The sequence below is a fragment of the Phascolarctos cinereus genome, unplaced genomic scaffold (genome assembly GCF_003287225.1).
Source record: "Phascolarctos cinereus isolate Bilbo 61053 unplaced genomic scaffold, phaCin_HiC Scaffold_2;HRSCAF=192, whole genome shotgun sequence".
In the NCBI taxonomy this organism is placed as follows: Eukaryota; Metazoa; Chordata; class Mammalia; order Diprotodontia; family Phascolarctidae; genus Phascolarctos; species Phascolarctos cinereus.
Window position 1 is genome coordinate 271,661,745 of NW_027555625.1, and position 23,399 is coordinate 271,685,143.

At 44.9% G+C, this 23,399-nt stretch overlaps 1 protein-coding gene across 1 annotated transcript in view; it reads left to right on the forward strand.

Moving 5' to 3' along the window:
* TGM3 (transglutaminase 3) overlaps positions 1 to 19,251 on the forward strand; it is a 40,493-nt gene extending 21,242 nt beyond the window's left edge. Inside the window, exons 8-13 of the mRNA XM_078149170.1 lie at positions 148 to 251; positions 2,204 to 2,446; positions 5,921 to 6,232; positions 9,484 to 9,641; positions 13,421 to 13,554; positions 14,682 to 19,251. Of these exons, the coding sequence (XP_078005296.1) occupies positions 148 to 251; positions 2,204 to 2,446; positions 5,921 to 6,232; positions 9,484 to 9,641; positions 13,421 to 13,554; positions 14,682 to 14,829 (1,099 nt within the window). The 3' untranslated portion in view covers positions 14,830 to 19,251. The remainder of the gene's footprint in view (positions 1 to 147; positions 252 to 2,203; positions 2,447 to 5,920; positions 6,233 to 9,483; positions 9,642 to 13,420; positions 13,555 to 14,681) is intronic.
* Positions 19,252 to 23,399: the final 4,148 nt, after the last annotated feature.

Consider the following 23,399-nt stretch of genomic DNA (forward strand, 5'->3'; position numbering starts at 1 on the left):
AATATCTCCTTTTCAAATTCATGTGGTAAATAACTGCTACTGAAATAGTTCTACTACAACAACTGTTTTCTTCATCTGTAAAACAAGAGGATTGGGCTAGTTGACCTGACCCTGATGATCTAAGTTGACTATGATTTGGTTATTCAGGAACTTTCATGTCTGGAATGAAGCCTGGTTTGTTCGAATTGACTTGGACTCACAATATAATGGATGGCAAGTGTTGGATGCAACTCCTCAGGAGAGGAGTCAAGGTAACCTAATGAGATTAAGTTGGTCTGACTATTTTTGGTTCTTGGATTGGTCATGGTTCAGCTAAATCTTTATATCTTTGGCTAATGGAGAGAAATGGGGAGGATGATACAGATGGTATCTAAGTTACTTCGGTTTGTCTTGGAGATGGTATTTTCCCTAGCAAATTTAGCCTCCTTATTCTGTTTGGTTTTGACTGATAATAAAATGGATTTGTATTCTCTGACTCCACACCGCTTAAAGGCGGGGAAGGTAGGTATCAGGAAGCCATCCTGGGATTTAACATTTGCTAGGGAGAAACTTCCTAAAATACTGCTTTCAATATGTCATTCCCTGACCAAAAACTTTCATTGGCTCCCTTCTGCCCTCAGGATGAAGTCTGAATTTCATAATACAGCCTCACTGCCTACATACCAACTTTATCTCCCATTTTTGTCAAACTTCAGATCCTCTGTTCCAGAGTGGCCATCATGCCATCCCAAATGCAAAACATGCCTTGTGTTCTCCTGTTTCCACCTCTTTTCTCAGTGTCTGTAATGCCCCCACCCCTTCTCTCTGTGGATCTAGATTCTACCCATCTTTCAAGGCCCTGCCACAACCCTCATTGATCTCTCCTTCCCATTTGTGAACTCAGCGGATCACAAAATTTTTATCACTAGAAAAGAATTCATTGGTTAACTAGTCCAGCCCTGTCTATAACAGCCCTGATGGCACATCATTCAGCCTTAACTTAAGGACATCCAGCAGTGGAAAGCTCACTACTTCCGAAAGCAGCCCATTCTTTGGACTTAACAGCTTTTGTGGTAAAGAAGTTCCTCTTTATATAGACTCGAATAGCTCTTAATGTTTTTTAACCACTTGTTGGGCCCTGATCACACATAGCCTGGTGTGACTCATAATTTCTCTTGTTATGAGACTCAGGTCCCTATGTAGACAATGGGGTCCATGAGGTCAGAGGTCATGCCATCTCCTTTTGAATTCTCCACAAGACAAAGGCACTCAGCAATTCCACAAAGTAGAGGTCTTTCTCTTTTCATAGGCTCCTAAGACTTATGTTTGAAAGGGACTTTGGATATCATGTCATCTAATTCCCTTATTTTACCTTTGAGGAAACAGAGGCCCAGAAAGGTGACACGAGTTAACCAAAGTTACATAAATAGTAAGTAAGAGATTCAAGATTTGACCTCAAATCTTCTGACAGCAAGTCTGTTGCTGTTTCAGTTACAGAGTTACATGGCCCAGAAATAAATGCCTCATCTCAGCTTTGACTTTTCCTTATATTAAAGGATTCAATTGGGAAAAGATTTCTGAAGAGCTTGTTATATGTAGAATGCCTTGCTGGGGCCAAAGAAGATACAAAATTCAGATAGGATATGTTCCCTGCCCTCAGTCTACTGATCCTTTGATACTTTAACAAAAATTTTCCTAGCTTTTTATTATAGCCTATGTGTCACACTGATTATTCTTTAATGCGGTTCTGTAGGCCTGCCCAAACTAATGACCCTTCTGCCTGTTCTAGCACTTCTTAAAAAGAATTAGGACCTGTGCTCATCAAAGGGTAGAAGCCTGGCCCTGCCAGGCCTCTCTTTGATCTGCTACAGCACGGTAGCAAATATAAGAACAGAGAGCATGGTCCGTGTCCCTGAGGAGCTCTGGGCCTCAGTCTAATACTCCTGGGAAGCTTATGACAAAAATTCAGTGAGTGGTACAGACAGTGTAATCTATTGGAAGTGAGAAGAGGAAGCAATCCCTCAGAGATGAGGTGTTCAAGGAAGACTTCATGGAGGAGTAGGACTTGATCTGGTTCTTGAGGGACAGATGGGATCTGGAGAGGCAGAGGAGAAAAAGGAAGGACATAGACGTAATTGAAGGGCCTTCTCAGGGTGCAGGGAATGGCACAGGTGGGGATGTCTGGACTGCATCTTCATGCTCTGTCTGACTCCTTGTGCCCTAGGAGTGTTCCAGTGTGGTCCTGCTTCTGTCATTGCTGTCCGGCAGGGTGATGTGAACCTGGACTTTGATATGCCCTTTGTGTTTTCGGAAGTGAATGCTGACCAGATCACCTGGATTATCAACTCTGATAACAGCAAAAAACAAACCTCCTCCAAAACTAGCTCTGTGGGCAGGTTCATCAGCACAAAAGCCGTGGGCAGCAATTCCCGCATGGATGTCACAGACAAATACAAATATGCTGAAGGTGAGGTCCCTGGTCCAGAGACGAGGCTGTCACACCCAGGCAGAGGGCCGTCCATCTCATGCCCTGGGATTCCAGACGTGGCAGGACTCACTCTCTCTCTCTCATTCACTCAGTTAGCAACTATATATTAGCATCTGCTCCGGATAGCTCCTGATATTTGGTGTCCTATGGAATAGAGAGATGAATAAGGCATGGTCTCTGTTCTTCTCAAGCTTGCTGGCTAGGGGAGGTAGAAGCCACGTCTGCAAATGATTCTCTTAGGGAGTGTGAAATGAGTGTCAGCAAGGTATAAAGTGTCACAGAGGTACACAGACAGTGGTAATCAGGGAGATCAGGAAAAGCTTCATGGAAGAGGTGGTCTTAAAAGGCAAGCAGGATTTTGAATGGCAAAGATAAGGCTTTCTAGCATATGGATCAATGGGAGCAAAAGCATCCAGGCTATGTTAAGAAAGGGAGAGCAGATCGTCAATTTGGAAGATAACAATGGGGCAGGAAGGCCACCCGAAGCCAGGTGGTAGATGCCCTCGGGTGCCAGGACTGTGTTTGGGTTGTGTCCTTAGGCAGTAGGGAGCCATTTAGTTTTCAGCAGTGAAGTGACATTATCTGAACAACCTCAAAAAAAGGGGGGGGGGTGGAGCTCTTGTCTCTAAAGAAGGCTGTGATGCCTACAAGCATCAGTCACTGAAAAGTAAGCCAGGAGATGCTGTTATGAAGGGAAGCAAGAAAAGTAGGGGAGAAAATTAAGGCCGTCTAGACCGTGACTATCTCCTCAAAATATCAGTGACCATGTTTGGTCATCTTTGTCATCGTGCCTAACAGAGAGCTCTGTCCCCAGCAGACCTCAGTAAATGTTTCCTAACTGGATGAGTTATGGCACTGGCATCACAGAATGGCACCTGAAATAATCCATGTAGAATCCTAGACTACAGTCTGTGTCAGAGCAAGAAGGAATCTTAAAGCACAGAATAGATGCAGACCATTGAAAGGTCCTTAGAGCCTAGAAAAAGAATGTCATTGCTGGGAGATACCTTACACTGTAGAATCTAAAAATGTCACTGAAGACATAGACCACAGAATGTCAGAACTAAAAGGAATACAGAATAGACCTGAGAACATAGAACATATAAAGTTCTGGCTGAAAAGAACTTTAGAGATGTAATATAATCCAACTCTCGAATTCCACCCATGGGAAAACTGAGGCCCAGAGAGGTGGTGTGGTGACTTGCCTAAGATCACCCAGCTCCTTAGTAATAAAGCCAGGACTAAAATCAAGGTCTCTAGATTCCTACGAGTATGTTCTTTATTCACTCCTTTTTATCTTTCTTTCCCTCCTTCCTCTAGATTTTGTCCTCCTCCTCCATTTCTTTCTACTCCCTCTCCCTCTTCCCTTTCTGAGAGTGCTTTGGGCCCATCCGCAACCCCTGCCAGCCTAGCTTATCCCTACAGGTAATGCCCAAAGCGTCCTGTTTGCTGATCCCGATTCAGAGGATTAACATAGGGGTTTTTATTCTTCCTTTCTCCTGCCCAAGTCCAGATAGACTCCTAGCCTTATACAAATAATTGCTCCCATCTCTAACACACACTGATTCAAAATATAGACGAGAATGTAGTGAAAAGAACAGTAGACTGGCAGTCAGGTGGCCTGAGGTCTCGCCCTGACTGTGCCATCAACTCCTTGCATGACTTTAGATAAATCTCTTCTCTCCAGACCTCAGTTTCCTCATCCATAAAATGAGAGGGTTGGAGTAGATGACCTGTAAGGTCCCTTTCTGAGCTAATATCATCTGTTCTAAGGTCCCTTCCAGCTCTGATATTCTCTGTTTTTATGGCTCTTATGTAGGAAATAGTCATGGGCATAATCAGTGCCAGGAAGAAGATTCTTTGCATACAGACGCTGCCTGCTCCATTCCCACCAACAATCACAACTACATCAGCTTTATGTCACTATTCTGAAGGGACTCTATAACCAAGGGTAGAGACTGTCCCCCAGCCCAAAGTCACAAAGACTTCCCTCTGGAAGTGCCTAAGAGTTCAGAATGAAAATAGGTCTCAGCAAAAAAATGTCCCATGCATCCTAAAGAGGTAGATGTGAGAGTTGACCCATTCCAAGTTAATGTCATGTTAATGCAAAAAGCCTAGAATAAAAGGTGAGACTAGAAACAAAAGAACTATTTAACAAATAGACCACAACTTATTGTAACAACTACTTTATAAAGTATAGTTACAAAGCGAAGCATTAGTACATAAGTTTTCGTATAAGGTCTCTTATTTTTGCCTCACAAAAGCCCTATGATGTAGGCAAGGCAAGTATTATTATCCCCATTTAACAGATGAGAAAACTGAAACTCAGAAATGTGAAATGACTTACCCAGGGTCACTCACACAAGAGTCATTGGCAGATCCAGGACCTGGCTGTTGGTCCACTGTTTTTTCCCCAACTGGCCCCATGCAGCATGGATTGGCTACTTCTATCCCCTTACTGGACCCTTTAAGGGGGAAAATGACCCAGTGCATCCAGGTGACCTAACCTGGGTTCTGGACTCTGCTCCAGCCCCTGCGTGACATGAAGCCGAGTCATTTGACCAGTCAGCCTCAATTTCCTCACCTAATGACGCTAACTTTGCCCTAAGGAGTAGCTCATAAAAGTAGTTGCTAAGCATTTTGCATAACAAAATGCTGAAGACTGAAAACAGGGGTAGGAAGTCCAGATCGTTGGGCAAACCCCAGCAGCTGACCTACATTGCCCCAGCCCCAGTAGGAGCCTCTTTCTGCAGACAGCTTGGGCACAAAAATAGTTACCAGCAGAGCTCTTGGCCCCAGGTGTTCAGCTTGCATCTTGACTAAAGGATGGGAAAAAGCCAAGAGGAGCCAACACTTCAAGGAACTGACTGCTCCGGTAATGTGATTGACAATTCTCCCTTGTAAGCTGGAGCTGAACCTTCCTGGGGCCAAGACAGGAGGAGATTAGGGGCGGGGCCAATAATTCCATCTCCCTTCTTTCCCTTGAGATGCTTTATTTTGTGTGGCAGTGTAAGGGACTGGGGCAGTCACAGACAGTTACAACCTCAAATATAGGCTGTTAGAGCTGGAGTGGCCCCTAAAACATAGACTGTCAGCCTGGAGTTGTCCTGAGATTGTAAGTTCCTTAAGAATAGCATCCGTCTTGTACTGATGTTTGTATCCCTAGTGCCTTCTAGTAGATACTTCATAAATATTTATGGAATTGAAACAAGTCAAACTTAGAATCTTAAAGCTAAGAGGAACCTAAGTAGAGATCGTCCAGGAGTCTGACTTCCCTGTTTTACGGGTGAGAATACTGAGACATGAGGAGGGGCAGCAGCTCACCCTGTAAACCCACAGCAAAGGCAAGACTGGGCCTCAAACCCTGCAGTGCAGTGCGCTCACCACTGTTATAACGCCACTTCCAAACGCCTTAGACTCCCTCCAACACCTTTTCCCTCCCGCTTTGCACAGGTTCCAAGGAGGAGAGGGAGGTGTTCAAGAAGGCTCTGCAGAAACTGAAGCCCAGTTCTGGGGCGTTTGGCTCCACAGCAGCTGGGCCAGAAAACGCAGAAGTGAAGCCACCCAGCATCTCTGGGAAGTTCAAGGTCAATGGCACTCTGGAAGTGGGAAAAGAGGTCAACGTGTCCCTGCAGCTCAAAAACCTGAGTGATGACTGGAAGACTGTCTCGGTGAACATGACAGCCTGGACCATTGTGTACAATGGGACCCTGGTACACGAGGTGTGGAAGGACTCCATCACAGCTTCTCTGGACCCTCAAGAAGGTAATTTGTGAACTCTTTCCTTCATAATTCCCCCTTCTACCACAATATACAGTTGACAGAATTCTCACGTGTACATTATCTGAGAGGGTATTATGTACAGCCTTACAAAGAAGGTAGGCACTGCAGAAATTATTGCCCCCGCTGCGCACCTATCAAACCTGTGGCTCAGAGGGGGCAATCGACTTGCCCAAAGTCACTGAGTTGATACTGTTGTAAAGAAGGTGGGAATGTTGTCCCTCTCAGTGGAATGGAAGGTCCCTGAGAGCAGGGACTGCTTCACTATTGTCTTTGTATATCCCCTGGCCCTAGAACAATGCCTGGCACATAGTAGGTACTTAATAAAGGGTTATTGAATGCTTATTGATTTTATGCTGCACTATGGAAAATAATAGGAGCTGGCTGTAGCAACCTGTAGTACAGTCAAGAAGAGACCCAAAGGATTCCAGATTGTCCAGATGAGTAGAGATGGAGAGAGGGGACAAGCAGTGAAGGACGAGATAATGATAGATAGATCCATATGTTGTCTCCCCCATTAGAGTTTGAGCATCTTAAAATCAGGGACTGTCTTACTTTTCTATTTATATTCCCAGCACTTAGCCGAGCACTTTGCACATAGGAACCGCTTAATAAACGTTTTATTCATTCATAGATAGACAGAACATTTATTAAGAGCTTACTGTGTGCTAGGCACTGTACTAAGCTCTAGGGATATAAATACAAGCAAGCAAGACAAAGCCTGCCCTCCAGGAACTTCTGTTCTAAAGGGGCCTGAGGACACACAGGGGGCTGAAGGAAGGGAAGGCACACACACCCGCAAGGTGTGGAGTGGGCAGGCAAGGACTTAGAGCCAGTGCAGGCCAGCTCTCAAGAGCCATTTGTTAAATTTTCAGGGTGAGCATTTACACCTGGCGAGTCTTCAAATGTTACAAACCAGGGCTTGGGTTATTTGCTGTTTTTGTCCAGATTTGAGAAAGTGATGGTGTAAATGTTAATAATGCAGATTAAACTGCTGGGCCTAGCAAAATCAGGCAGAAATCAACCTATCAGCACCAAGAGACCAGGGCCAGAATCCAGGTCACTGGTGGAAAGAGACTGGGGCAGTCCGGGAAGTATCCTAAGTGCTTTGAGGCTTTCAGATAAAAGATTTTCCCAAAGTTGGGTTGTATATTACAGAGCAATTCCTGAGCTCCAGGGGCCTCTGCCGAACCAGAACTACAACTTTCCCTCTTCCCTGGGTTCTGGTTGGAAAGAAACTGTAACAACAACAGCCCTTCCCTTATACCTTCTCCCAGTGGCAAACATTATAATAATAACAAAAAATAGTGTTTTAAGGTTTAAAGAAATGACATTTTTCTCCACAACAACTCTGTGATGTAGATACCACGTTGATGTTGTTGTTGTAGTAGTATTACTTATTATCCCCATTTTACAAGTGGGGAAACTAAAGTTCAGAGATCTCGTTTCATCCTCACACCAACCCTGAGAGAGAAGTGCCTTTATTATTCCCAATTTACAGATGAGGAAACTGAGGCAAACAGCAGTAAAGTGGCTTGTCCAGGGTCATAAAGCTAATATCTGAGGCTGGATTTAAATTCAGGTTTTCCTAACTTCAGGCCTGGCATTCTTTTCATCTTGTGCCTCTGAGCAGCCTCACAGGTAGGCTGGCTAGGACCAGATTATAAAGTGTTTTAAATGCCAAGCTTAGGACTTTGCATTTCACCTATAAGCAATGAAATAGTGCTTTTGAAGTAATTGAATATTCTCAAGCAGGGGAGGAAGGTGCTTTAGGAAGTTTGCCTTGGCAGTCTAGATTGGAGACTAGAGGCAGGGAGGGGGACTGAGAAGGGAGCTGTTGCTGTAGAATTCTAGAATGTCAGAACTGTAAAGGACAATTGAGATCATCTAATTTAATTCCTTCATTTTGTAGATGGCCTCAGAGGCCAGGTCTGAGACGATCATTTGTCTCTTTGCCTCTCTCAGGCATGGGCCTGTCTAGACTGACTTTGGGGATTGTGTGATTGACATACAGAACCTTTGCAGAGCAGCTATGGGACACAGGAGCTCTGTTTCCAGAGAGTACTTGGAGTGAGAGACACTAGTCAGACAGGCCCCCAGAGAAGTCAGACCCTGGTAGAAGCCCAGGAAGGGCCATCTAAATAGGGTGGGGAGGAGGAAAAAAAGGAAGGAAAGAAACCTGAACCCTCTCCTCCTCTGGGGAAAGTGGAAACAAAGTATGAAGCCAAGAGCACTGGACTAGGACACAGTACACCTAGGTTTGAGGCCTGTCTCTGCCATTAACTCGCTGTGTTACTCATTATGTGTGTGTGTGTGTATATTGGTGAGGGTCCCCTCACCTTTAGCCCTCACTCACAGGGTCTCTACCCTTTGCTACCCAGATGTCTATATCTCACTATGCAACCACAAGCAAATTATTTCTCTCCGAGTCTGTATCCTCATCTATAAAATGAGAATAATAACCCCCGCACTGCCTACCTCACAGGGTTGTTGTGACAGTCCAATGCAGTGATGTATGTGAAGTGTCTTGGGACCATAAAGCAATACATAAACCTGTGCCATCGGTGTTACTCAAGTGGGCAGAATGCCCCAGAGTCCCCCTATAGAGGAGGAAGGAGAAGAGCACAGAGCCACATCCACCCTAAACTTTGCAGTGAGACCAATAGGCAGGTGGGAGGGTCTGAAACCAGTACAGAAACTGCTGGTTTAGGCTCCATACCTCTCCTTAACCTGGCACCCTCAAAGTTTGCTTTGAGTTTGAGATATGCCTTCCTGGCTCATGTGAGTTTTCCTGTTTAACTCAAATGTAGCCTGTGGCTCCAGCCACTTTCTGTGATTCTGGCACGTGAGGGTAGGAAGGAGAGCATCAGTCACATGTTGGGTAGCCCTCCCAGCCCAAGCATGCCTGGGCCCTGGGGACTTACACGTCCTTCATTCTTCTCTAGGACGGGGAGGAAACAACAGTGCCTTAGCTCTTGAAAACTCTCCCTTACATAAGTCTGGCCTCCTGGGAGTTTGCTCAACTTCTTATGGTGGGTGTCCTAGCCTAATCCCGGGGCAGCTGTTAGCCAGATGTGTGACCATCCCATCATCCACAAGGAAGGAAATATTTTTGTCAGCAATTAACTAAGAGGGAAGTCATCCAAGTATTGGCTAGAAAACATTTCCCCAGAGTAGGCCAGCTTCACATTCACCTCCTACGAAAACTCACACTCACTCTTGGATTCTCCTTCCAGAGATGGAATACCCACTGAAGCTCACATATGCTCAATATGAAAACTTCTTGACAGCAGACAACATGATCCGCATCACTGCTGTATGTCAAGTTACAGATGAAGCCGAGGTTGTGGTGGAGAGAGATGTCATCTTGGACAACCCTGCCATTACTCTGGAGGTAGAAGGATGCTCCTGCTATAGGTTGGAGGATGTGGGGGTAGTAAAGGGGAGAGACCCTGTGAGTGAAGGTTAAAGGTGAGGGGACCCTCACCAATACACATACACACTCATTACTTTGAAATTAGTACAGCCATATCTTGAGGGTGCTGAAACCACTGCCATACCCACAACCCCTCAGTTCTTTCGAAGAAGAAGATCCTTCCTAAATATACACAGAGCCAGGGAACTTGGTGCAAACATGACTCCTGCCTAGCACCTAGTAGTGTCTCAAGCCAGGAGTTTGTACCAGACTGTTTCTCTGGTGCCATATTCACATGCCCAGTAAGATACATAGTCACACTTCCTTTTTACCTTCCCCTTTTCCTCTGTCCCAACATTTACCAACCTTTTTCAGTTTAAGACACATCTGTGAACCTCCCAGAGCACACTGGAGACACATAATAAAGGGGGAATGAAGGAAGCCAGGACAACACAGCCAGTGAAGCATGTCTTCAGACTCCACCAGAGTAACACCGTGCCCTGATGGGAAACCGTTGCCAGCTTTTCAGAAGCTTGCTCCCTTCTTGACTACTCATCCTCCTGCACGAGGCAGGCTAGTGCCCCGTCTCCCTCAGGGCATGCTGGCCCACAAGCGGCTCTGAGATTGTCCAAGGCTGAGTCCTCATTCCGATGGAGGATTCTCTGCCTTGAACTGGGGTTTCCTCTCCGAGGACCTCACCTATTCTCCCCAACCCATATATCTCACCAGCTACTTATAGTAGAAAGAGATATTAAAATGGTAGCGCTGAGCAGAGTCACAGAACCTGGGTTTGAAATCCAGTTGTGCTGGTCACTACTTGTGTGACCTTGGGCAAGTCACAGTCTCCTGGGGCTTCAGTTTTCTTCCCCGTAAAATGAGGGGTTTTAACTAGAGGGCATCTGAGATCCCTTCCAGCCCCAGCTCAGTGATGCTCTGAGCCTGTTTCCTCATCTGTCAAATGAAGAGTTAGATGAGATGGCCTCTGAGGTCCTTCCAGCTCTAAATTCCAGAAGAATGCTAACTTTTTAAGACATGTGTGGGGCTTTACAATTTATAAAATGCACTCATTAGCCATTATTGTTCAAATACATTGATATGGATTCGCTGTATCTATTATCTTCTTGGATCCTCAGAAGGATCCAGTCTTATGAGGCAACAAGGCATGTCCACTCCTTTACAAATGAATCTGAGACCAAGAGAACTGAGGAAGCAGCATCTTCTGTAGGGTCCCCTTCTTAGGCAGTAGCAGCGCTGGGACTTGAACCCAGTTTGCATGACTCCCAGAGGGCTCCTCCCTGTCCTGTCCAGAGAGCACTGAGGCACAGAAGGTCTCAAGGCCCTGCCTCTGGAGTCTGACAGCCACTGCAGAGGTGAGGCCAATCTCTCCACTGCCAATATCTACAGTAGAGCCTGGTAGCCAGCAGACACGTGGGCAGCTTAAGTACAAAGCTGCGGAGCTGTACAGGATCAGAGTTCTGATCATGTCATCATCTGGACAGAAGGCCTTCTTTCTTCACTTGGTTTTTCCAGTGTGGATGGGCAGGCCAAACTGCCTGGAGTGGTTACAGATCTCTTCCAGGAAACTGTGCATCTTCTGCAGTAAGATGCAACTAGCAGAGAAATGCTCTATCTTCTTCATGCCCCTGGGAGGCTGGTGGGGCAGGGATCATCCCAATTAAAGGGGGATAATAAAATGACAACATCCTTGGAACATATAGTTGTCCACCAGAGGGGACACCGGCTTCAGATGAGGGGAAGAGATGAGCCAGGGAGGAGAACTGGAGAGAAAAGAAGCTGGGTTACCATCAGGCACATCAGCCTGTGCACAGCCTCAGGTCTGAAGCCAGAATCCTTCCAAGCTGCCTCCTGAACGGCCTGAGAACTTTTCCCCAGCTCTGACCAGTCTGTGCTGTGACATTGTACAGAGGACTCCCCTCTAACCACAGATGGCTTTAAAAGAGAGCCCGATGGGGTAACAAATGGACCCTCTCTGGCACACACTCATGAGGCATGTCTGTTTCAGAGTAGTATCACCAGGTTTGAAGTCCCATTTCACTAATGAGATTTAGGATCAAAGAAATTAAGTGACTTACCTAAAGTGATCCAGTAGCAAGTAACTGAGATAGGATTTGAACCTCAGACTCCAAATACTGTCTTTCACTGTGTTACCCCTGCTGTTCTCCAGAGGCAAACTATATATTCCAAGGATGTTGTCATTTTATCATCCCCCTTTAATTGGAATGATCCCTGCCCCACCAGCCTCCCAGGGGCATGGAGAAGATAGAGCATTTCTCTGCTAGTTGCATCTTACTCCAGAACACTGCACAGCTTCCTGGAAGAGATCTGTAACCACTCCAGGCAGTTTGGCCTGCCCATCCACACTGGAAAAACCAAGTGAAGAAAGAAGGCCTTCTGTCCAGATGATGACATGGAGCTGGATGGATGACCTATGACACTCATCCATCAGTGTGAATAGCTTGGACGGACAGCATAGCCAAACATTAAGGCAAGCCCAGTATTGAACAAAATAGAAAAGTGATAAATTTGGGGAAATTGCAAAGCTCTTTTAATAACCCCAAATTTCTCCCATAAACAATGGCCTATCTTTTTCATACCAGTAGTCTCCAGTGGGGTTGTCTGGTAGCACAGTATGGCATGCTACAGTCTCTGAAGAATATTTAAAATGAGGGTCCCACCGTGAGCAGTAGAGAAGGGCGTGGAGGGTAGCAGGGGGCTGTGAGCCGGCTGCAACACATGATAAATAAGGAAATGTCAAATAAAAGCCAGAGTAAAGGATGTTATTGAAGAAAGGCCCAATAAAAAATGTATAGTCAAGTAGTGAGAGTGAGGAATAAGCCTCTGTACTCCACTCTTACCAACAAGGTGTCAAGAGAAATTGAGTGAGGCCCCTGCATGTTGGGGCATCCCTCTAGCGAACTGGGAGACATGAATGTGTAGTGTAGTCAGGCATGGGTTAGATTGGCCATGGCATTGAGGTCACTGGTCTGTTTGAATAGTTTAAACTCACATGTTATATTAAAAGATCATTAATATTATTATGATTATTATAACATACATTATTGCAAAATGATATTAACTTACTTTCCATTTTTTTGAGTCAATGTTCAAGTATTTTTCCCAGAGTCAAATCGGGAGAGGAAGGGGAACTCAGTGGAAGGAACCCTGACCTAGGAACCAGGTGTCCTGAGTTCTTTTTCTGGTTCTGTCCCTGTCTCCAGGTGACCTTGGAGAAGTCATTTCTCTCTGGGCCTCAGTTTCCTCATCCATGAAAAAGAAGGGGTTGGTCTAGCTCATTGCTATCAAACTTAAATAGAAACAGGACCACTAAAGATCCTAGAAGCCCCCATGAAACTTAGAAACCTCATATTAACATTATGTATATTGTATTTTAAAATTTATTTTTTTAAATATTACCCAATTATCATTAGGTTATTAAATTATTTCCAATTACAAGTATAATTACTCTAGAGTGTTGTCCCTGGGCCTCACTATTGGATGTCTCTGGTCTAAATGACCTCTGAGAGCCCTTCCTGCTCTAATTTCCCAAGTTTCTAAATCTGTGAGTCAGTGGTAGAGCTGGAATTATAAAGCCAGGTTTCCTGGCTCCTACTCATTTCCCTAACACTGCATCTTACACCATCCACTCCCCACTGCCTTCTAGGTCAGGTACAGAGGAGCAGGTACTGGTTGGGCTTGGGAGACAATGCCATAATCTAATGTACATCTTTTTTCCACAGTTACTGGACCAGGCCAGAGTGAAGACCCCTGTAAATGTACAGGTTCTGTTTGCCAACCCCCTGGATGAACCAGTGAATAACTGTGTGCTCACGGTGGAAGGCAGCGGTCTCATGCGGGGCAACCTCAAGATTAAGTGAGTTTTGGGGGCCTCAGCCCTAGGACTAGTGTGATTCAGGAAGCTGGTTTGATTAAATCTAAAGTAATTGGGGGACCCTTATAGTTCCCAAAGCTCAGAGACTGTGCCATCCTTCGGGTGTGACAAATTGAGGCCTGTGTTCTACACTCCTTCTCCAGTCTCCACCCTATCCATGCCAGTTACTATGGGGTTGTAGCCTGTGGGGCAAAGGTAGGAGGGAGAGGACAAGAAGGTAACACCATTGGATGGGCACTCACAAAGGCCTGAGGTTCTGGCACATAAACAAACACAGAGTTCTCTGTAGGACTGGGTCCCTTCTTTTTTCTGGTACTCAATTTCCTCCTCTGAAGAATGTAGACCTGTAAGATATGTATAATAACATGATCATCTCTACCTCCAAGATCTACATCTAATATGATACCTCTAAGTTCAGGGGTGACTGGAGGAAAAGGGTCCTGTAACAGGATACTTGAGGTGTCCTTCAGGCTCACTCTTGGTTCAGGGCTTCCATTAGGGCTGTTAGGTTTGTTCTGCCCAGCCCCAGCAGGCTGTCCCAGGACCACCACACAAAAGATTCCCTAACATTCTCAGCAGTGAAATGAATGGTCTCAAGAAGCAGCAAGTTCCTCATCACTAGAGGATTTTTTATTCATTTTCCCAAAGTGGAGGAAATTCATGCACTTAGTGAGGGTTTGGACAAGGTGACTTCTGAGAACCTTCCAGCTCTAAGTCAGTGACTCAAGAGGCTGTCACCAAGTTCCGCTCCTAACTCGGCCCTGCGGGGATGTCACCTGGGTGTCCCCAACCCTCCAGAGCTTTACCCATTAGACACGAGAACCTGAATCATAGAATATAAGACATCAGAACTGGAAGGGACCTCAGAGACCACATAGTCTATTTGGGAGGAAGAATTGAGGAGGAAACTGAGGCCATAGAGATAAAGTAACACGGCTACACTGGCAGAGTTAAGACCAGAATCCAAGTCCCCTGATTTCCAGCAGAGTTCCCTCTTCGTACAGCACTGTTTGGCCAAAGCGGTGTCACCTGGGGGACGTGAGATTGGGGCAGTTTGTTCTCTTTTCTCCTGACCTCTCCTCTGCTTCTTGCTTCTCTTTTCCCTTTAGGGTGCCATCCCTGCGCCCGAAGGAGCGCTCCAACTTCAAGTTTGAGATCACTCCCCTCAGGAGCGGCACCAAACAGCTACTCATTGACTTCTCCTGCAGCAAGTTCCCAGCGATCAAGGCCTTCCTCTCTGTCGATGTGACCGAATGAGGAGGCTGGAGCTGTCTGCTGTCCAGCTCCCCTCCTGCCTGGATAGACTGGGGTCAAGGGCTTCTGGAAGTAGCCATGTCACTCAGCCAGGGCTGGCCTACCTGGAAAGCCCACCCAAGACCCCGGCTGCTCACACACCTTCTCTTCTCAATATACACACACACACACACACACACACACACACACACAGAGACATTCTTGCTCATATACACACACACATATACACCCTTTTTCATGTACTCTCCCTCTCTTTCACACACACACACACACACACACACTCTCACTCAGTTACTTCTCAGATGGTGTCTGCAAAGGATGCACCCACTTCACTTTTGCACATTCCCCAACAGGTACTTCCTCCTCAGGCCGTGGCTGCCTCCTCTGCTTTTCCTCTAAGCCCCTCCTGTCTTTGATTTGCACTCTACTTGACCATTGAACTTTCAGGGTAGAAATAATAATAATAGTCCCCCTTATTTTGATACAGTGCCTTACAGTCTCCCAAGCTCATTACTGCTTATAAGCCTTACAGTTTACAAAGGGCTTTCACATCCATTGTCTCATTGGATGCTTTCAGCAACCCCATGAGGGTAACAAGGTAGGGATTTTTATCCCCATTTTACAGATAGATAAATTGAGAGTCAGAAAGATTAAGCAGCTTGCCTATGGTCATACAGCTAGTTGGTGGTAGAAGGAGGATTCAAACCCAAATCTGCAGATCCCAAGTTGAGGGCTCATTCCACTGTATCTTTCCCCTCCCTGTCATGGAAGAAGAGGATATTTAGACTGTTTGCCTACTTGAGATGAGTGTTTGTGCTATTCCTGCTTCAACCTCAGGCGTGAGGGTTTGTGGGATATACCCTGCCACCAGATACAACTCCATACATTGAACAATGGTAATAGAAAATGTTATACAACAGCAGTGGTGAAGGACGTCCCACTCTCGTGCCTTCAGAGGAAGGTGCTTCTCTTAACCTTCTCTATTACCAAGCTTGGGCAGAGTTAAAGAAGCCCAGAGATCTGTCCCTGCTGGCTGCCCCCATACGCCAGGTGTTCTTGCACCATGCTTGTTACCACTGCCCTCCACCTCCATTTCCACTCTTGCAGATTTCTGTAAATTTCTTTGGTGAGCTGTAGCTGTAGGAAGTGAAAGCTGGCAGAGCCCTTAGAACACAAAATGTCAGAGCTGGAGAAGACCTTCACAGAGTAAACTGGAAGAGCAGTAGAGATGATCTTGCCTAGCCTTCCCATTTGGGGAAATAGGTCTAGGGAGGAGAAGTATCTTTTGTGGCAGAGCGAGAAATAGATCCCAAGTCTCTATATGGGGGGCTCTTCCCACAAAGAAGGAGGGAAGGAGAGGAGATTTTTGTCTCCATCCATGGAAGGAGGCCATGTGTGTTTGGGGGTGTGACATTATAGTAGACATTCCCTTTCTGTTTTTCCCAAATTGTGGGGCTATGGAAATGATAGAAAGAGGTACTGCTTCTGCCTAGCTGAACCATCAGTCTCATGGCTCAATGTGAGAAAAACAGATAAGCCAACCAGAAAAGGACAAAAAATAAACACAAGTGGAGAGAAACCTTCACTCAGACTAGTATCTAATTAGTTCAGATTAGTCCAAAAGCTGTCATCACTTTCTAGGGCTGGCTTTCTCTGTTAATACCACCCAGGAGATGCCCCTTCCCCCATTCCAGAGCATGCTCATGACATTCACTCATCTCAGTCAAGTATTTAACAAGAAAGATCCTACAACTGTAGACATTGGAGCATAGGAGAGGTGGAAGATACCTTAGGGGAAAGAAAGTGAGACCCTGAAGAGACTTTCAGACATAGATTGGGGTTTTTTTTGTTTGTTTGTTTGTTTTATTATTTTTTTTATTAATTTATTTTGATTTATCAACAATCACTTCCATATGCTTTTGAGTTGAAAATTTTTCTCCCCCTTCCTTCCCCCCACCCTCCCAAAGACGGCGCACAATCTGATATAGGCTTTACATATACATACCCATTAAACATATTTTCACATTAGTGAAGTTGTAAGTAAAAATTAAAACCAGTAGGAGGAACCATCAGAAAGATGAAACAAAACTCAACAGAAGGTAAAAATACGTGATAGTGATTCGACTTCGGTAGTTCTTTCTTTGGATGTGGACAGCATTTTCCATCCTGAGGCCTCTGGAGATGTCTTAGATCCTTGTAATGCTGAGAAGGGTTCAGTTTAACAATCTTAGTCATTGCATAACGTGGCTGCTATTGTGTACAAAGTCCTCTTGGTTCTGCTCACTTCACTCAGCATCAGACCATATAAGTCTTCCCAGGTTTTTTCTGAAGTCAGCCTGTTCATCATTTCTTATAGCACAATAGTATTCCATTACATTCATATACCACAACTTGCTCAGCCATTGCCAAATTGATGGGCATCCTCTCAATTGCCAATTCTTTGCCACCACAAAAAGAGCTGCTATGAATATTTTTGTACATGTGGGTCCTTTTCCCATTTGTTTGATCTCTTTGGGATATAGCCCTAGAAGTGCTATTGCTGGATCAAAGGGTATGCACATTTTTGTAGCTCTTTGGGCATAGTTCCAAATTGTTCTCCAAAATGGTTGGATCATTTCACAACTCCACCAACAATGTATTAGTGTTCCAATTTTCCCACAGCTTCTCCAACATTTATCATTTTCCTGTTTTGTCATGTTGGCCAATCTGATAGGTGTGATGTGGTACCTCAGAGTTGTTTTGATTTGCATTTCTCTAATCAATAACAATTTAGAGCATTTTTTCATATGACTATAGATGGCTTTAATTTCTTCATCTGAGAACTGTCAGACATAGATTGTTAAAGCCTGAAGGAACCTCAAAAGAATTGGAGAGTACAGAATCTCAAGAGCTGTGAGGAACCTGAAAGTCCAGCTGGTTCAACGCATCCCTCTATAGAAATTCCTTCTGCACCATCCCCAACAAATGGCCATCCAGCTTTTCCTCGAAGTCCTCTCCCGAGGGAGAAATCTACTGCTCCCAAGGCAGCCCATCCCCCTTTGGCATAGCGCTGATTGTCCTGAAGCTGAAATGAACCACCTTGTGATGTCTGCCTGTTTCTTCTAGTTGTGTCCTGTGAGCAAAGAGCCCCAGAGAACGGGTCCAATTCCTCTTCCCGTGAGAGTCCTTCAGATACTTCGGAGAGGGGGCAGTTGTCACATCCCCCCTACATCTTCTCCACGTTAAATATTTCCAGTTCTTTCCGTTGATCCCCATAAGGCATGGTTTCCATTCCCTTCCCCACCCTAGTCCTCCTCCTCTGGAAAACCTCCAGTTTATCAATGTCTCTCTTAAAATGTGGAATCTAGAACGTAACACGATGTGATGTACGATGTGATGTGACCCAGACAGAGAGCAGCAGGACTCTCACCTCTCCGGTTCTAGACATAATGTCTCTAGAAAAACAACTTCAGTTCAGCATTGTTGGCTGCCTTGTTGTGCTGTGGTCCACTAAATCTCCCCCTACCCCTGATCTTTTTTCACACAAATTTTATCCAGCTACACCACCCCAATAGTGTGTGAAGCTGATTTTTAAATCTAAATGTAGGGCTTTATATTTATTCCTGTTAAATTTAATCTTAGTAGATCCAGACCATCATTCCAGCCAAAAATTTCAGATTCTAATTCTGCGGTCCAATGTGTTAACTACCTTCCCCAGTTTTATGTCGTCTACAAATGGGATAAAGATGCCATCTGTGCCTTCCTCCAAACCACTTACAAAACTGTTAAGCACCATAAGCCCAAGGCTGAATCTCCAGGGCATTTCACTCTAGCCCTCTCTCCTAGTTGACATCAATGACCATTCTTTTGATCCAATCATTCAGCCAGTTCTAAATCCACCCCATTGTGCTATAACCTAAGCCACATCTCTCCCTGTGGTCCATAAGGAGAGCATGAGAAACTTTGTCAAATGCTTTGTTAAACTCCAGACAAACCATATCTACAATATTACCCTTATCTACACTGAGGACCTGTGATTTCATTGGGGTACAAATCACAACCCATCAATAATTTAAAATCTTACTTGCTTAAGGCTCAGAGGGTAAACTTGCTCATGGTCATAGAGCCAATATCAGTGGCAGGATCTGAACCCAGGTCTTCCTGATTCTAAGTCCAGTATTCTGGAGATATCAGGATATGGAGGAGGGCCTGCCGTGCTATGGTCCATGGGGTCATGAAGAGTCAGACACAACTGAATGACTGAACAACAACATGTCATGATGCTGCTCTGATTAGTCTGATAACCTGTTAATAAAATCTTGTTAAAGCTATGCTGCTTCTTAGCAATCATTGCTTCCCTTTCTGTATGCTCACAAACCATTCCTGTAATAATCCATTGTGGAACTTTGCCATTAATTCAAGTAAATCTCACTGATTTATAGTTCATAGACTCTACCCTCTTCATTTTTTAAAAAATTGCTCTTCATTTGTCTTCATTTACCCAGCATGGTGGGTCCACATCAAAAAAGGTGCTGTACTCTATGAACAAAGCAGAATTGCATTATCTCAAAAGAAACATGAGATGTGCAGATGTAGAGATATCTCCCCTCCAAATGTTCATAAGGACTATTTGTACCCAACCTGAAGTAGAACCTTTTGAGCTCACTGATCAGCCACAGTCAGACACACTGTACCTTGACCCAACATAGTGATGTCATTTTGGTCCTCCTTGACCACAAAAGACAACCACCACCACAGCCACCACCAGTCTTAAGGAGCAAGCAATCAGCAGAAAGCATTATTTTATTCTGGATGTCTTTAATTTATTCAAATGCCTTTCCATTTCCACATTACATTCTGTGGTGATTACACCCCAAATCATCACAGAAGTAGTATTACACATAATTACTATTGTACTATCGGATGGAATATGCCTCCTTACAGTAGGATCTCCAGTTCACCATTTTAATTACCCGTTATTTATGCATTTGTGTGCAGGTATTTGAGACCTGTCCTACTCTCTTAAAGTTCAGTAACAGCAGTTCAGTAATCACATCTGCCAGGTTTTTCAGTGCCCTGATGTATAGTTGGTCATGCCCCAATGACTTGAACTGATTTAGGTCTGGTTGGTGTTCTCTTGCCATTGTCTTAATTAGTTTTGGTTTTAACTCTCAGCTAACCAGTATTGGGTTGAGAACCTTACAAGTCTAGAGGTCCTCTTCCCTGGTCTCCATTGCCTGTTGTTATCATCCTGTCCTTCCCAAGTAGCTGCTGTGTCTTTTCTTGGAACCTCCTCTTCCCTGCAGCACAAGTTGGAAGTCCCCTTTTTTGGCTGTTTTTAGCTGTTCTTGCCCATCTCCCTCAGCTCATTCTGTTAGCACTCCTGATGTTAGCACGCCTGATGCTTTTCTTAGATAAGGCAGTTAGGTAGTGCAATGGGTAGAGCACTGGGCCCAGAGTTAGAAGTACCCGAGTTCAAATCTGGCCTTAGACACTTATTAGTTATGTGACCATGGGCAAGTCACTTAACCTCTGTCTGCCTCAGTTTCCTAAACTGTAATCGAGGAATAATTCAGACAGCTCTTGCTTTATGTGAATTTGTGTAACACACATTTGACTTTACATAAGGAATTCTGAAAGAAATCTGCATTCCACAATACCACCTATGTTAACTTTACTGTACAGTACTGCTCGATCTCTCTCTCCCCCCTTTTCCTCCTCCTGCCCCTCCACTCATCCAACCTGCCATTCACCACCAAAAGAACCCCACCCCCAAAAAAATAAAACACCCTCCAAGTAAAAGCAGAACAGACTTGAGGAAGCAGAGAGACTGCTGCCACTTCCACAGATCATGGACTTGGCTTGAGACCACAAGAGAGGAGACCTTTGCCCTGCTCCACCCACCTCATCCCCCCTCCCCCATATGTCTTGCCCCTGCATGTCTGTTATCCCTCGGTCCAAACCAGAGTACCACGTTTGTCCCTGCACCCAGTACGTTGCCCATCCTCTCCTGTCTATACCTGTGTCTGGCCCCCACATATCTGCCTCCCTCTCACCCCTGTGTTCTTCCTCTCTCTTGGGCCAGGCCACCACATGGCTGGCCTCAGCCCCTTCTCATTCTTCTTCCTGCTTTTGCTTCTGTATTCTCAGCTCCCTTCACCAACTGGAGCGTGGCCCTCTTCCTTCCTACCTCCTTTCTTTCCCCATGTTGGCTGGCAAATTTGCATTACATAAAAACTGCTGTAAGTAGAGGTCTGTGGAATTGTGTACTTAGGTAAAGTCAGAACTGCCTCCCAAGGTTGTTGTAAGAATCAAATGAGGTAGTTTTTGTAAAGCTCCTGACACATAGGAGGTGCTTAATAAATGCTCTTTCCTGCCTTCCTTAGAGGCCTGGGCCAGGCTTCTGCATTCATCCTGTGAAATTCACCCTTGCTTCTATCTCCATACATATCCATTTACAACCTGAGTAAGTAAAAAGGGAATCCCTTGTGAGCAAAAGCATCACTAGAGCTGGGACACATTGGAGAGAAAGCCATAACTCTCAGCAGACAAGGACGTTGTGAAGGTTGTTTTCCCTCACCCTGCCAGACAATGGGGCTAGACAGCAATGCCAAGAGAGCACTGGTTAGGAGCAGCCAGGAATAATGGCTGAAGCTTCCACTATCTAGGCACAGGTAGGCCCTAGAAAATACAACAAGCAGAGATAAGACTCAGAGAGAGCCTAGGCAAGAGGAACCTTTATTCTTGAACCAAGTTGACACTGAGAATTTATATTGTGGGCTCTTTGGGGGTAAAAGTTACTCCAGGATTTCTGGGAGTCCCCTCCAGTTTTTTTTCCAATAAAAACTTCCTCAGTCAATTGGTGAAAATCTAAGTGAGCCAGGGAGTTCCCTGTATATCCACATTAGTCTCTACATACATTTCCGCCTTTCTTACTCCTCAGAATTTTTGTCTAATTGTAGCTTCAGAATTTCATCCTTGGTAGCTTCCTTTTCCTCTTGGACTGACTATCCCTTGAAGAATTTTAGACCACTGGATCCTACTTATCACTGTTCTGAAGCCCTCTGACATTTGCTCTTCCCAAGTCGATTGTGTCTATCAGACTATCTCTGTCTTTCCTCTTCTCCTCAATCACAAATTCTAAAATGGAATGGTCCTTTGCCCCTAATGTTTCTATCATTTCTACTTTAGCAGCCACCTTCTTCTTGATCAGAATGGGGTTCAAGGTATCAGCCCCCCCCCAAATCACTTACCCTACTTTTTAAAGAATGATTTTCAGTAAGGCACATCCAAAAAGGAGCAGGTTCCCCTCATACTTGTCTTACATATACATGTGCTCTTTCTGCTCTGCACAGACAATACACACGGCCAAGCCTTGAGCGTTCTGTTCCTTCAGCGTGTAGCTAGAGGGACAGGTGGCAGATCTGGAGTCTCTGCCAAACTTCCCAGAATTGAGATTCAGAGGTATTTCTCAGCTGCCCGTGGGGCAGAATTCAGGTACCTGAGATATGGTTCCCCATGAGGGGATAAGCACTAGTAAGGGTGGGAGACTAAGGTAGTGGATTTTAAGCCTAGAAAAGGTAGTGGGGCAAGGGCTTGAGGACCAGAAATCTATGGAATGAGGACAAGTACATGCAAGTACCCTGTTTTTTGCTCTACTCCTTTATAGGATTTTTTTATCCCCTGCCCCACTCCTTTCTTTTTAAAGAAAAATAAAATTACTAAGAGTGACAGTTATCTCTAGTGTTATATGAAATTGGAGTGGAGGAGAGATGGAAGCTTAGGAAGATGGGAAAATTTGGTGGGATTGGGGATAGGATGGGCCCTATTTCTAGTGACTTCCTGTGAGCAAAGGTGCCTCCCAGAGCTATTTGGCTTGCCCATCTGGTAAGAGAAGGTGGGAGCAGAAAAGAGTACATTGGGTATTAAGACTAGAAGGGACCTTAGATATTTTCTAGAACAATGCTTTGATTTTAGAGAAAGAAACTGAGACCTAGATAGACTTGCCCAAGGTCAGACTGAATTGATGATAACAATGGAATAGTCTCTGCTTTCAAAACACACACAGTCTAGTCAGAGAAAACATTCATCCATGTGAAAGAGTTCAAGAATAAGGCCCTGTATGAATAGTGGACACATCTTTAGCACAGCCAGTTTCTGTAAGTTTACTTACCTGATTTGGGTGGAGAGAGGGAGTATAGGATCATAGATCTAGCATTAGAAGAGACCTCATCTAATCCAACTTTCCACAGATAAGGAAACTGAGGCAGAGGAAGGTTCAAGTGACTTGCCTAAGGTCACACAGGTATTTAGCATCAGAGGTAGAATTTGAACTCAGGTCCTCTAACTCCAAAGCCAATGTTCTTTCTACCCAAAGAAATAATGAGGGAAGAGTGAGAAGCAGCCACAAATAGTAAGGGATTCTGGAAAACCAATTGGGGAGGGGGGAAGGAAATATCCTCAAGGATATGGAGAAACTACCAAAGGAGGAAGGAAGAATGAGAGCCAGAGGGTCCAGGCCACATGTGGCCTCGAGGCCACAGGTTCCCCACCCCCAGTCTAGGAGAAGGCTTCAGAATGGACAGTAATAAAAT